Below are 14974 nucleotides of genomic sequence, written 5' to 3'. Positions count from 1 at the left end.
GAGGAATTCCATGTGCTGCTGGGTATTACTTTATAAAGGAAAAGGAAGTTTAACCTGACTGCCAGCGGACACAGGCCCAGGCGAAGGAAGGGAGTGCACTACCCTGACCATCTCAGGGTGAGATTTCTGCAGTTTGAACATTCTCGACTCCACTTTTGCTCCAACTTCCCCCTACCCCCAGTCACAGGGCTCCTGGCCCCATGACTGACAGGGGAATGAGTAAGGAGTGCCTTAAGATAATTCTGTTTGTGTATTTTGCCTAAGAAAATTAATCTGTGGCCAAGCTTGGAGCTATGTTAGACTGTGGACAAGAAAAGCAGGAGATCTACTGTTGATGCTTTGAACTTTGACACACAAGTAGTTATCCATAACAGCAGTGTCACATAAACAGTTGGATTTGTAAGCATGAAGCCTAGGGAATGATAAGTATCAAATATGCCTTAGGAGGCCTTCAGCATAGATCATCAAGGAAGTGAGTTTGGGAGGAGGAGGAGAACAAAAAGAAGAAAGGATGTAGTGGGGGTTTCAGTGAGGAGAATGCGGAGGATAAGACAGACATTCACTGTACTAAGAGACAATGAGGAATCTGAGAAACTGAGAAGTGAGGCCAGAAATTATCAGGGGAAGATGATATGAACAGTACAAAGGGGAAGCAGAGATTCTAACTTACAGAACTGTATATAATACTGCTAAATACCTGATTGTTCTTCCTTCCATGAAACCCAAAGTTTCAAATGCCCAGATTTTCTTCCAGCCTTGATTAAATTCTAACAGAGCAATTCCTAGGCCTCAGAACCACCCCCACCACACAAACACACACACACACACACACACACAGCCAGTTGAGAGGCATTCCAAAGTAAAGCAGGCAGAGAAACAAATTCATGCTTAAAATGTATTTTTATTTCTTCCACAATGAGGCTTTCTGAATCCACAGACCAGGGCTTGCTGTCTTGGGTTGGGGGAATGGGGAGCTGTGCCATTTCACAAGACATGTATTTTATCCTCACAATAAAACCTTGTTGTGTCATTTTTGCCAGGAGTTTGGGCGACACCTCGACACATTATCATCAATTCTACAACCGTGGAATTATATTGGAATCCTCCAGAAAGGCCCAACGGCCTCATTTCTCAGTATCAGCTGAGGCGTAATGGAAGCTTGCTTCTCGTGGGTGGCAGTGATGAACAGAGTTTCACTGATAAAAACCTGGAGCCCAACAGCAGGTGATGGAGGGAAACTTTGCCAACCACGCTGTTAACTTTCTTCGCTGTTCAGGGTTGAGAAAGAATGCTTCCCACTAAAATGTTATTCAATTATTGAATTAATCTCCTTATTCATTAGCCATGCTGTAACGGATAAAAGTGCTAAAGCATTGTTAGTTTTCAGTCTACATGAAATCCTTTTAACATATAACTAATTCATCCTCTGTTTGACATGATGGCATGAGAAATTTAAATATACAAAATACAATGTCCAGCTTCAACAATGATCAAATGGTGTTTCAAACTTACATTCCTAAATTAGCAATGGAAGAGCTTGGGAAAGTCTTGTTCCCATCATCTATCACTTCTTCTCTTATCTCCCCTCCCTCCTCTTGCCATGCTCTGTCTCAAAAGTCATCTAGACACACATTTGCAATTCATTCCCATTCATTTCTCAGCAGACACAAGATAAACCTTACATCAACAGATGTTTCAGTGCAGAGATAGAGAATAATTTAGTTTTATTGTGGAAAATAACAGATCAATTTAAATATCTTTGCCTCTAAATGAATCTCCCTGAAATTCAACCCATTTAGAAATAAAAAAGATTAGATTGAGTTTTCACAGCCCAGTAGTGCACCCCAAGACATTTCTAAATCCTCAGGAAAAGCCATGAATGACTCTGGGGTTCGGCAGAGACTTGGGAGGCAGCAGCAGCGATGCTCTAGAAAGAAGCACTGTGTTTGCTGGACACGGTGACCAAGCTCCCAGTCACATTTCTCCCAGAAAAGAATTCACAAATGTAGGGCAAAAAAGCACACCAAGAAGCCAGTGAACATCACTGCAGTCTCTCAAAGGTTGACTGATTCTAGCTTTGTTTCCTCAGGTACATTTACACGTTAGAAGCAAAAACCAGAGGTGGCAGCGGTATGAGTGAGGATTACCTTGTCCAGATGCCTATGTGGACCCCGGAAGCCATCCGTCCCCCATGTAACGTCACCGTACTGGGCTCTGATTCCATATTTGTAGCATGGCCAACACCAGGTAAAGAAAGAAATGGAATCTCCCTCTGTCTTCCTCTCTCTCTCCCCTCTCTCTCTCCCATAGCTTAATCATAGCTTCCTCTAGATGAATATGGATGGAGCAATCAAAACACACATGTAAGTCTACACATGCATGATTGCCTACATATATACATACTAGTCATGCTTCTGCTGCTGCCGCTAACAAAACCAACTTCTGGAAAAGAATGTGTTTTGGCATATGGCTCCACCGGGAGAGTCCGTTAGGTCAGGCGACACATGAGAGTGGGCAGCCGTGTCAGGAAGCTGAGAGATCACATCTTTGGTTGCAGACTCCAAGCAGAGTGAACTGGAAGTGGGGTAAGACTATAAACCCTCAAAGCACACCCCCAGTGATGTTCTTCCTCTAGCAGGGCTCCTAAATTCCCCAAACACCACACCATCTTGGTGTCCCTATAGGCTCAAGTACTTGGACCAAGCATCCAAGTACTTGAGCCTAAGGGACACTTTTCATTCAAACTACTATAGCATGTATTACCACATCTATCTATCTATCCTTACATGAGTGTATATCTATATATACAAGTATACAGATACATAGATCTGCCTGGCTCTCTAGAAAAGAGGTGTATTTTGAGGTTTCAAAATTCTAAAGCCCGTGTCTTTTCACTCATGCATATCCAAGGCAAGTCAGAGGTTACAGTAGCCCAGCGCATTGTCTCCGCAGGAATCCTGGGTTGGCTCACTGGCCTAGAGTGTTTTGTTTTTCCTGCATGGCATGGGACAACAGGGTACTTGGAAGGACAATGACGTGTTTTAATAGGAGCTTACCATGGTGAATGGCGCTAACCATTGGATGTGGCCTCCCTGCCCTGTGCCGCTCCACTAGGCCATTCAGTCAATGCCAGATTCCTTTGATGATTTAATGCACTATTACTTCCTGATATACATATAATCCTTGGCTAGAGCTCTGGCCAAATAGACACTACAGAGAGTAAAGTGAAAGGCTGAGCAGATCAGTGGGTAAAGTACGTTCCACGCATGCGTGAGGACCTGAGGTCTAACCCTTACACCCGTGTAAGACATCTGGGTGTGATGGCGTACATCTGCATTCCCAGCGTGGGGAAGGCCGAGACAGGAGGATTCCTGAGGCTGGCTAACTTGCTATTCCAGCTGAATCTGTGTGCTCAAGGCTCAGAGAAAGACTCTCTCAAAATAAAGTAGAAAAAGGTAGAGGAAGACACCTGCCAAATATATGTATGTATGTATGTATGTATGTATGTATGTATGTATGTATGTATGTATGTATGTGTAGTAAGTATAGAGAGAAAGACTTGTCATGGATAGATGATGGATAGACAGACAGACAGATAGCTAGGTAGATAGGAAGAAACTGAAAAAAATCTCTATCTTTTCACACAGAGTACAGGTGATTATGTAAAATTTTAAAACTGATTAGAGGTTTAAAGTTCATTTTCAAAATATTTGATTTTACTTTTATTTTCAGTACTACTGGTTAAAACTTGGAGCTTTGTACACGCTCTATAAGAAACTCCCATCTACACCTAAGCCACATACCCTGACCATAAATTTTCTGGGCTGCTAGAACAGAAATCTCAGCCTTACACACGGCAAGCATGCACGCCAACATGGCGTCCTCAGCCCCTGCTCTTATTTTCAGTCCCTACTCTCAGATTAATGGTTTATTTCCATTTCAGTTTAAGTTCATCCACAGCTCGGCACAGCATTGAAAATAACTATTCTGGCCAGTGATGGATCTGTTTCTTAAAACAATTAACAAAGACATGCTTTTCATTGAATGACATAATCATCTTACACTGAAAATACTGTCTTCTGGCATGACATTAACATTGCAGGAGTGAGCATACAGCTGCTGTGGTGGCCCTCACTGGCCTGTATAAGACTGGGCCTGTCAACAGTCATGGATAGAGGAGGGGCCCATGGGCTGTACCCCTCCCTGATGACTTACTGGCTGTTGGTGGGTGCTGTGAAGGGGGAGCTGTTGTCCTCAGCTGTGTCACCAGCAAGATGCCCAGGGTTCATGTTGTTCTGGCACCGGCTGGCAGACCTCCACAGCTAATTCTGCGCTATGCCATTACAGTCAGGTAGAACACAGGACCTTTAGCTCAGTTTTCCTGTGATTGTTCATTCTTGCTTTGTGTTCTGCTGAGAAGAGTGGGAATTCTCTCTTGAGGTAGAGGTAGAATACCCTGCCGACGTCTCTTAGGTCCGTTTGATTCATGATGTGAGTTGACTCCAGTGCTGCTTTTTTTACTATTATTTTGGTCTGGCTGATCTTGCTATGAGTGACAGTAGGGTACTAAAGACACCCACCGTCAGTGTGCTGTTATTGATCTGTGGTGTTACATATGGTAATATCTGTCTTATGAAACTGTATTCTCCATGCTTCGTGAGTGTGTGTCTACGGTTTTAATCTCCTCTGAGCATGTTCAGTTATTAAGGACTGCATGATAATATTTACTTCTTCGGTTTTGGCTTCAAGAAAATTTCACCGATATTAGAATAGCAATGCCTGTTCACGTCTTAGTTCTTTTTGCTTGTAATCCTGCTATCTAGCCTTTTATTTGACAGTGGTGTCCATCTTTGGTGGTGAGGTATGTGTCCCAGAGGCAGCAAAAACATGGAATCTATTTAAAATCCAACCTCTGCACCTGAGTCTTTTTCTTAGAGAATTAAGACCATCAATATTGAGAGTTATTATTGAAAGGTTTGTATTCATTCTTGTCATTCTGTTGATTTTGTGGTGATTTCTCAGGCCTCTTCTGATTAATAGTCCTAGCATTAGTATTTACATGTAGAACTGTTACAAAGGTTAAATGATGTCATTTATGTAGCTGGCATTTGTTATCTGGATTTGTATGAAAATGCTATAGATATGGATGATCTTTTAAATTCTGTGCTTGATACATTCAGCACAATCATTTTAATAACTCATTTTTATTTATTTTCTGGGCCCAGGAGATGGTACATCAAGATCAGGTAAAGGCTCTAACCTAGCTAAGCAGGCCTGATGGCTTGAGTTTGAGCCCTAAAGCCCACACAGAAAGCCTGGTACAGTGGTGCACATCTGTAATCCCAGCACTCCTATGCAAGATGGAGGTAGGGGAAGGAGAACTGGGTAGAATCTCGAGGGGCAGCAATATTAGAATAGGCCACAGGAGAATCAGGAGAATCCTGCCTGGACACGGTGGAAAGCAAGAAGTAGAGCTCCTCTGACCATCTGAGCACCATGACACATGCATAGACACACACACATATGCACACACTTACTTTTAAAATGTATTTTCTCAGACCTAATACCTTGATTTTCAAAATGCTAAAAGCACTTAGTTCAATACAGTGTTAAATTTTTTCAAGATGTTTTTTTTTCCCAAATTTTTCTGTACTATGTTGTTTTCTTCTTTGAATTCAGCATCACAGTTTTATGTTGACTCTATAATATTCTCAATAAGAAAATCCTCATTGTGGAGTAAAAGAGAACCCTTGCTTATAAAATGTAATATTAGCTCTTTCCCATCCCAAGTTTGGTAGAAATTTTTCCATCCGGTCCAGATTAAGGGAAAATGAAGAGTTACTTGCCAAATCTGTCCACTTATGCATTTGTTAACAAATCTATAATTTCCAGACCTGCCAATTTTTTAGATGCATAAAACTCATTACAAAAACATTGAGATGTACGGAAAGATTAAAATCTTAAACATTATTTTTCTGAGGCCTGCAAGGATTCCACACTCCGGTCATGTCAGGTGATTATGGCCTTTGTCAAATGCAGTTGAGTCTATCAGGAGGCACCTCATGATTTGGACAGTGACATTTTTTCAGTTCTGAATAGTCACAAATGTATGCTTTAAGCAGAAGGAAAGCAAACTTGTTGCAAGCAAGGTTGTTTATGTAGCTACCATCATGAACTTTCTAAATCTTCCCCCAGTTTCAGAAGTTCAGAACCATTGCACCATAGACATGGCTGAACCGTTGGAGTCCACACCTGTAGTTTCCAACCCTGGGTGGACTTTAGATTCCTGGAGATCTTACTCAAAAGCAAATCCTCAGGCTGAGAACTACACATGGGTAGCATGCACAAAGCCCCAGGCCGGTCTCTGAGCACCTGCATACCTGTAATTCTAGCACGCCAGAGGAGGAGACAGGAGGATCAGAAGTTGAGGGTCATCCTCGGCTACCTAGGAGCTTCATGAGACTCTGTCCCCAAAGAGAAAAGTGAAAAGAAAAACACAAGTTCTTCACCTCAGACTCATGAAAAAGGGATTTTTGAGGTGCAGTCAAAAAGCATAGGTTTGCTGGCTTGCTTACCTGCTTGTTTGAAACAAAGCTCCCCGCATGCCTCCAATGCCTCACCAAGTTTAGCAACTCAGAGCAAACCAAAATGGTCAGGAATACTAACTCCTGGAGATAGAAATCGGTGGCTTCCTCTTGAATGTACAAAGTCAAAACATCGATTGAATTAATTGATTTATTTTTACATGCATTTTGTGGGGATCAATATGGACAGAGTAACCGCAGGCAGGTAAGTTGCTGGGAGCGAATAGCCTATGTGGTTGCCTGGCAAAGGAAGAATTACCTAGGTAATTAACTGGTTTTTGGCTTTCAAATTACGTTCCCAATGCTATCAATAAGCTACATCTTAGATCACGTCTATAAATCCTGCGGAGTGAGGACCCCCTGGGGAAAGGTAACTGTGATAGAGCTGATATCGTAGAGGCACATTTCTTAAGTCCTACTATGCGCCAAACACAGCCAGGCTCAAGATAATTCTTATGCAAACAGAAACGGTAATTCCTCTTACTAGGAATTTTAATTGTGAAGAAATCCTATAATGTGCTGGGGGTCACCAGGCATTGCCGGAATTCAAATGCAAATTTGTTCAACTGTTGCCTTTAAAGGGTGATTCCTTCCTATTGTTGGTTAACTCTTCAACCCAAAGCTTTGTGTTTTTCACTGGAAGCCTTGCAAATGTGTGAAGTAGGTCCTCAGCTTTGGGAAGTGACAGCCCAAACCTGATGGTTCTGGGAGGATCATGTTCTGTTGGATGAGTCAAGAGGCAGCAAGTTAAAGTGTGTCAGCGAACTAGCAAACTCCACCTATGCATCTCAGAGCCCAGAAAGAAGACACAGAACTCAGCAAAATCATGCAAGAGCAAGAAGATTCCAGCTACATGGGAACAGAGAGGTTGAGAAATGTCTCAGATACCTGTGAAGAGATTATTCAAAGACTAGTTTACGGCCCTGTTCAGTATTTTCTGTCCTAGGCAAAGCCATGTCCACTTATCCCCATTTATCTGATAAACATCAGTAGGAATCATTCCAAAACGCCCCAACCTCCCAACAACCTCAAAATACAGCCTACTCCTTATATGGTGTTTGGAGGTGGAAACCCACTTACAGATAGACACACACACACACACACACACACACACACACACACACACACATAATTTAAAATAAATCAGTGCTGAAAAGGTAGCTCAATAGTTGAGAGCACTAGCTGTTCTGAACTTGGGAATCTAACCCAAGTTCAATTCCCAGCACCTGCTTTGTGGCTCATAAGCATCAAGTCCCATGGAATCCGACGCCCTCTTCTGGCCTCTGCTGGCATTGCATGAACATGAAATGCAGAGGAAACACCCATGCACAGAAAAATAAACTAAAATGAAAAAATACACAAAATATAAATCTTTTCAGGTGGGGAAAGTCACTATAATAACTTACCTTCCATTGCTTAAATGTAACTATTCAAGAGCATGTGGAAAACATTTCCGGAAAGACATGCCCCAACCTCCCAACAACCTCAAAACACAGTTATTTTTAAATTAGAGGCAAAGTGAGCTACATTCGATTCCTCCTAATGTGTCCTCTTGCCTTGAATCAGCTCTGGACCTTGGATCAGGACAGATTCAATTGAAAGAAAGGAGTGATATATGTAACCTTAATGGATGAAAAATTAAGAAGTAAAAGACTTCACAGAGTACAAACCATTTACTCAAAGAAAGAGCAGAGGCACCTAGTCCTGCTGTTTAAGAACCCAAACATTCAAAATTATTTAAACTCTACAGATAATAATGAGCCATTCTAATTTATCAAGATGATGACTATGTTTTGAACTATCCACCCCTTAATCATGTCCTAATTAACAATGCAGCTATATTCGGCCAGTGATTTTTCTCACTAAGGATGGTGAGTTATTTAAGTTTAAGGCATAATATTGAAACCCTGGCACTTTCCCTTGCCCATTTATCTTTTAGTCCATTAAAGAAGAAAATTGGCAACCATGCTTCTGGGAAATCATTTTAATTAATCCTGCGTGGGCACATAAATACTTTTTACTAATCACATTTTGATGAAAGGTTAGCTAGCCACAATATGGGCCACGTATAGAAGGAGACACCCCAGTGGGGTTGAGTTACAGTCTCAGCTGCCGTAGATGGGACTGGACACTGCCTGCTTAAAAACAAACTCTACACCAACTTTCGTAAATAAAACGTTTACCTTGCACTAATTTGGATGATTCAACATTGGCCATTGGTTTAGCTTTCACTGTTGAGTGGAGTGACAAATGACAAGGATTGGGAAGTTTCATAGAAAATGATGGCGCCCGCTCGGTGATTTATGTCTCAATCACACAGTAACAAGGTAATATATCTTAGGATGGGTTAAGCATTTTTGTTGAGATAAACATCCTTTTCAGTAACTATAACTTCGTCTCCTGCCCTGCTCTCTGTATTTGTTTGGTGGTCTTTTTGTGACAGTGTCTCACTACCTAGCCAAGGCAAACCTCAAACCTCATACTGATCCTGGGATTACAGGAGTGAGCAGCCATACCCAACCTATTTTCCATATTTTGCTAGTGAGAAAAGTCAATGTAGATTTTTAAAACTGTGACTTTCTCTAGTTTATTCATCTCATAGCTATCACAGGCAACTTACAGGGGCTATGTTTTCTCATGATTTTTCTTTCTAACCTTTTGCTTTTTAAGTGTTTTAAATTTAGCACATACTCAGTATACTAAATGATGAGTTTACTTATAACATTTTTGTATGTTCATGTCAGGTAGGTCTTCTGCTCATATTCTCTCTCCTCATTGGCCTACCCCCACCCCACAGCTCTTGCTAAGCCACGTCTTTCTGCCCAAATGGTCATCTTCTAGTTTGCTGTCATGCGCATGTATGTGTGTGCACATATATGCTGGTTTTTTATTAATTTATTTATTTCTCTATTCACATTGCATCCTGGTTGTAGAACCATCTCCCCTCCCCTCCCAGTCCAACCCTCCTTCCCCCCTCTCCTCTCCTACCTCACCAATTCTCAGAAAAGGGGAGCTCCCTTTCCCATCTACCCCAGCTCACCGAGTTGCATCAGGACTGAGCGTGTCCTCTTCTCCTGTGGCCTGGCAAGGCAGTCCTGCCAGCGGGAAGGGACCAAAAAGCTAGCAAGTGAGTCCATGTCAGACGTCGTCCCCAACTCCCTTACTAGAGGACCCATATATGTTCATGTCATGTCTCCTGCTCAGATTCTCTCCCCTCATTGTCCTACCCCCACCCCACAACTATTGCTAGCCACTTCTTGCTTCCCAAATGGCTATCTTCTGGCTTGATGTCATCCACATATATGTGTGTGCATATATATTATTAAAATCTGGCTTCTAGTTTTCTACCTAATTAGCACATATAACAAATAATTTTATTATTTCTACAGTCTAGTTCAAAGCTTAAAAAAATATTTTGTTATAGATACAGGAAATAGGAATGACCACAGTACAATTGTGGGGCCTTTCCATGGTTCAGTAGGGTCATTTTATCTGCAGGGGCAAACGTCACGGAATGCAGAATTCATGTGCCTTTGGATAGACTGATTTCTTGTGTTCACTTAACACACAAGAATTGTTTACTGATCCCCAGTCACAGGTGTGGCAGAAGGCAAGACTTGCAGATCATACCAAGAGGTATGAGGGAGATGCCTTCTCCACCATCCCTCTGGGGAAATGCCGCTGTCTGTGGAGGAAGCTGAGGCTGGAGAATGTAGCTCTCAACCTATGTCAAAACCCTGTGCAGTTGTTATCAAAGAAGTGAAGAGAGCCTGCTTCACTTTTTCATTCCCCAGAAGGACATAATCAAGACACCCCTGCCTACACAGAGGAGGACGCTGGCCAGTGTGTTAGACACTGTTCCAAGTGTAAGCTGTCTTTTGAAGCAAATGCTGCTATCAAACAGAATTAATGGATTATACATATATATTTTTACTCTTAGAATTGTTACTTCTCCTGCCCCTTAAAAAAAGGATTTAAAAGGGCCCGTATGATTGACTTGTCCCATTGTAAAATATGCACCTGCTGTGAAATGAAGCCTCAGAGGGAAAAAAAGTTGAATAATTTAACTTTTTTATTTGTAAAGATAATCAGGGTTTTTCTGATTACATCTTAACTTCATAAATGTTAAATAACCTATCAGCATCTAGTTGTTGTAAATTATGAAGAGGAGCACTGCCAGGAATATTAACCAATACAACCCTTGTTCTTCAGAGAACAGGAAAATGTGTTATGGCAGCTTGTCACTGCGCGACTGGTAAGTCTGACACCAAATAACAAAACTGCCATTTGCACTTAGGGTAGATTGGTTCACACGCGTTTCCGAGGCTCCTCTTGCTCTGACAGGAATTTATGAACTCGGGAACTCGGCAAGTCGTGAGGCTCCCCAGCTGATTCCAACAAATATGCCCATTTCATTTCATTTAGTCATCAGGAGGCCAGGGGCTCCGTCGACTCAGACTCATCGCAGATGGCACGGTGTCTCCGGGACACCGCAGAGCGATGGCAGTGGTGGGACCCTCTCTCCTAGATGTTTGTCAGCGTCTGACATGTCCACAGTTTAGAGGCGCATTTTCTGTTCCAACACCTCATAGGGGTATGGAAAGGGCTCTCGTTGCCCATTAACTGTGAGGTGAAAAATACGTTTTCTGGGTTCATGCTCTGGCTAGCCATGTTTAAACCTAGATCAATATTGTGTCTATATCTGAAACACAGTGGAAGTGCAATCTTGCTCCCTGGCCCCACTGGGAGTCCTGTCATTTTTGAGCAGAGAAGTTGAAGGATGCAGTGTGTGGAAGCAATCTGTTGTAGGAACAGACTGAAGACAAAGAAACCGACTTCAGACAGACTGGGTGGAAGGCTATGGGAAACCCCCGCCAAGGGTGAGTGACAGCTTGTCTTCCCAGCACAACTCGATGGCAGACGACTGTACACTTAAGAAAGCCACACAGCAAGAGAGTGTGAGGGCAGCTGCGTGCACGGAAGTACCACGCATATCCACTAGAAAGAGTGGCTTCACGTGAGAGATGTTGGCTGGCACGTGAGGACAGGTTTCATTATTACAGCTTTATTCTGCTTGTTGTTATCTGTTTTGTCTTGTGTGGAGATAGAGCTTTATCAGCAGCTTCTACCTTATGGGTTGTACTAGAATTCTGTGTGTGTGTGTGTGTGTGTGTGTGTGTGTGTGTGTGTGTGTGTACTGTCACCCTTACACAGGTGCAACCATATGACCATTGGTGTCACACTTTACAGAGGAAGAGACTGGTGGTAGTAGAGGCCTTGGTGTGTGGTAGTGACTAGAAATAAGGCAGAAATGATCTGATCCAACTCTGGTGTGTAGTTTACCTAGCTCAATAATGAGGGGCCTTATTTTACATAAGTGTGTTTTCTAGTCTCTTCCACAAGATCTACCCAAGGAGTGAATGAGACAGAATGAATATGTCCTCCAGAACAATGAGCTTCAAGCAATGACCATGAATTCACAGTTGCTTAGTCTCACATTTTATTTCCGTCTCCATGCATATTTAGCATCAGTACATTTGCCTTGAATACCACAGCTCTTCATATTGGAAAGCATTTGTACAAATCTTGATCCTTAAGTAGTGATGCGTTGTTAGATTTCAGGAACTAGGAAAACCTAGGAGAGCTTCCCCAGTCACAAGGTCAGTGCCCAGGCCTTCCTTCTCATCTCATTGTATCACACTACATGACAGACAGCGGCCTTCCTTGACTAGACTACATTAGGATAAGGAGACAGACGTTTTCGTGACTTGAAATGATGAGGTGTTCCCAAATACTCCTGACAAATACATATTCCTCCTTAAAGATCAAATTGCATGCTGAAAGAGTCTCTGGTTCATTCTTCAACCATCCCTACTGTTTCAAGAAGTATTCTCTGAAGGGAACCCTGATAGCACAGTTTTTTGTTTTTTGTTTTGTTTTTTCAAGAAAGGGTTTCTCTGTGTAGCCTTGGCTGTACTAAACTCACTTTGTAAACCAGGCTGGCCTTGAACTCATGTCGATCTACCTGCCTCTGCCTCCCTGAGTGCTGGGATTAAAGGCATGTGTGTGCTACCGTGCCCGGCTGACACAGTTCTTTAATCTGTTGCTTGGGTTCCCCTCAACCGTTAATGAACCGAGAATCTCAAAGGATCTCTATAATCAATCCTCTTCCTCCAACCCTCAAACTTTATTTTTATTACAGCAGCTTTCTGGAAACACTAAAAACCGTTCCTGGTTTCATCTTGCAGCTGATAACAAGACCTTGAGGAACCTCTTTTAAATAGGTCCATGATGCATACTTACTAAACTGACTGAGGGAAAGATGAACCTATGTAAAATAAACATCCTAAGTATGTGAGCTCATGAAAAGAAATAATACAGAATGTTCTATTGTGACACTGGACAGAGGTGTCACAGCCAGACCAACCATTTGTTTCATGTCTGGGCTGTATTGTTCATGGTGAATTCATTTCAAGGCAACATGGAGAGACTAAAATTAAGTTAGTATCCGGGTTTCCCACGAAAAGTTCTTTCTGGCACAAGGGTGCTTCAGCATGAATTTCTTTTGCAGTCCTATGTATAGCTTACTCTGAAGTGACTTCTGCCTTTAACCTTTTAGTCTTTAAAAGCTTTCATGACTAAGAGTTTTCTAAATTCAGACCTTTTAGTCAGAAGAACTCACAGTCAATTTTTATGAACAAGAAAAAGAGAAATTCTACTAATTTCCCTGGCTCAGATAGGAAAATAATGTTTCCAAATTTTACAAGTCAAAGGAATATTCCAGAGAGTTCTGTGTGTCTCTTCAAATATTCTTTCACATTAGCCCACATGTGTCCAGGTTGTGTGGGTCTCAGACTAGGAAACTCGGTGTTTAGAACTTAAAGTCTTTCCCTCGAATTTTCCTGTTCCACTAATGGCAATTTCACTGGCTCAGAATTGGTCTACTTGTCTACGCAGCTTTTCTCAGCCCTACCCTGTAATTTTCCTTTCCTGTTAGCTTAACCAAAGTCTATTTTCAAGGCTTAGAAATATAAGCTTCATTATATAGTCAGACCATATCATTACTACCCACTAGCCAATGTGCAATCCAAAGTGCCTTTGACTTTTTTGAGATTTAATTGTCTTTATTGGGGAGGAGGGGAGTGCTGTCATGGAAGAGTATTTTCTGCTCTCTCAGAGGCCCTGGTTCAATTCCAAGCTCCCACACCTAGCAGCTCACAGTTGCCTGCAGCTCCAGGTACGGGGGCTCCGGTGCCACCTTCTGGTCCCTGTGGGTACTGCACTCACAAGGCATGTACCGCCACCTAGGCATTCGTATTAAAGACATAAATACTTTTAAAAGAGAGCATTTACCCTTATCCTAAATTCTCATTCATCCATTTGATTATCTGAAGCATTATTGAGCTTCTGCTTTGTGCTAACAGCTAGACACAGGAGCCACACTCACAGAAATAGCAGTTTCCAACCTTTGGAAGTTGGCATCGTGCTGTTGAGAGAGAACAGCTGCTCTGAGGGTCAGCAAGAGCTTCGGGGACACTGCTCTTAGAGTTTGCACCACTGCGGCAGCCATTACATGAACCTGCAGTCTGAGTCTGACTTCCGTTCTCAAGTTTCAGCCCATCGTTTGCTGGGCAGCCATGGTTTCCAAATATACTTAGATTGTTTTTAAAAGACACATTCAAGATTTCCTTGTTTTTTATTGCTGAGTAATATTCCATTGTGTAAATATACCACAATTTCTGTATCCATTTCTCAGTGGAGGGGCATCTGGGCAGTTTCCAGCTTCTGGCTATTACAAAGAGAGCTGCTCCAAACATGGTTGAGCAAATGTCCTTATTGTGTACTTGAGCTTCTTTTGGGTATATGCCTAGGAGTGGTGTAGCTGGATCTTGAGGAAGCGCTATTCCTAGTTGTCTGAGAAAGCGCCAGATTGATTTCCAGAGTGGTTGTACAAGTTTATATTCCTACCAGCAGTGGAGGAGGGTTCCCCTTTCTCCACAACCTCTCCAGCATGTGTTGTCACTTGAGTTTTTTTATCTAAAGTCATTCTGATGGATGTAAGGTGAAATCCCATGGTCATTTTGATTTGATTTTCCCTGATGACTAAGGACGTTGAGCATTTCTTTAAGTGTTTTTCGACCATTTGATATTCCTCTATTGAGAATTCTCTGTTTATCTCTGTACCCCATTTTTAAATTGGATTACTTGATTTGTTGCTGTTTAGCTTCTTGAATTCTTTCTTTATATATTCTGGATATTAGCCCTCTGTCAGATACAGGGTTGGTGAAGATCCTTTCCCAATCTGTAAGCAATTGTTTTGTTCTGACGACAGTGTTTTTTTGCTTTACAGAAGCTTTTCAGTTTCATGAGGTCCCATTTATTGATTGTTG

General features: G+C 42.1%; 1 protein-coding gene across 1 annotated transcript in view; it reads left to right on the top strand.

Annotated features, from left to right (window-relative positions):
• The window catches only part of Ush2a (usherin), a 665632-nt gene that overhangs the window by 556442 nt on the left and 94216 nt on the right, over window positions 1-14974 (top strand). The window contains exons 56-57 of the mRNA XM_055609194.1: window positions 1041-1224; window positions 2090-2247. Of these exons, the coding sequence (XP_055465169.1) occupies window positions 1041-1224; window positions 2090-2247 (342 nt within the window). The remainder of the gene's footprint in view (window positions 1-1040; window positions 1225-2089; window positions 2248-14974) is intronic.

Source organism: Psammomys obesus, unplaced genomic scaffold (assembly GCF_907164565.1).
Source record: "Psammomys obesus unplaced genomic scaffold, mPsaObe1.curated_primary_1811, whole genome shotgun sequence".
NCBI classification, from domain to species: domain Eukaryota; kingdom Metazoa; phylum Chordata; class Mammalia; order Rodentia; family Muridae; genus Psammomys; species Psammomys obesus.
Note: the sequence above shows the minus strand (reverse complement) of the source record. Positions and strands in the feature narration are given on the sequence as shown.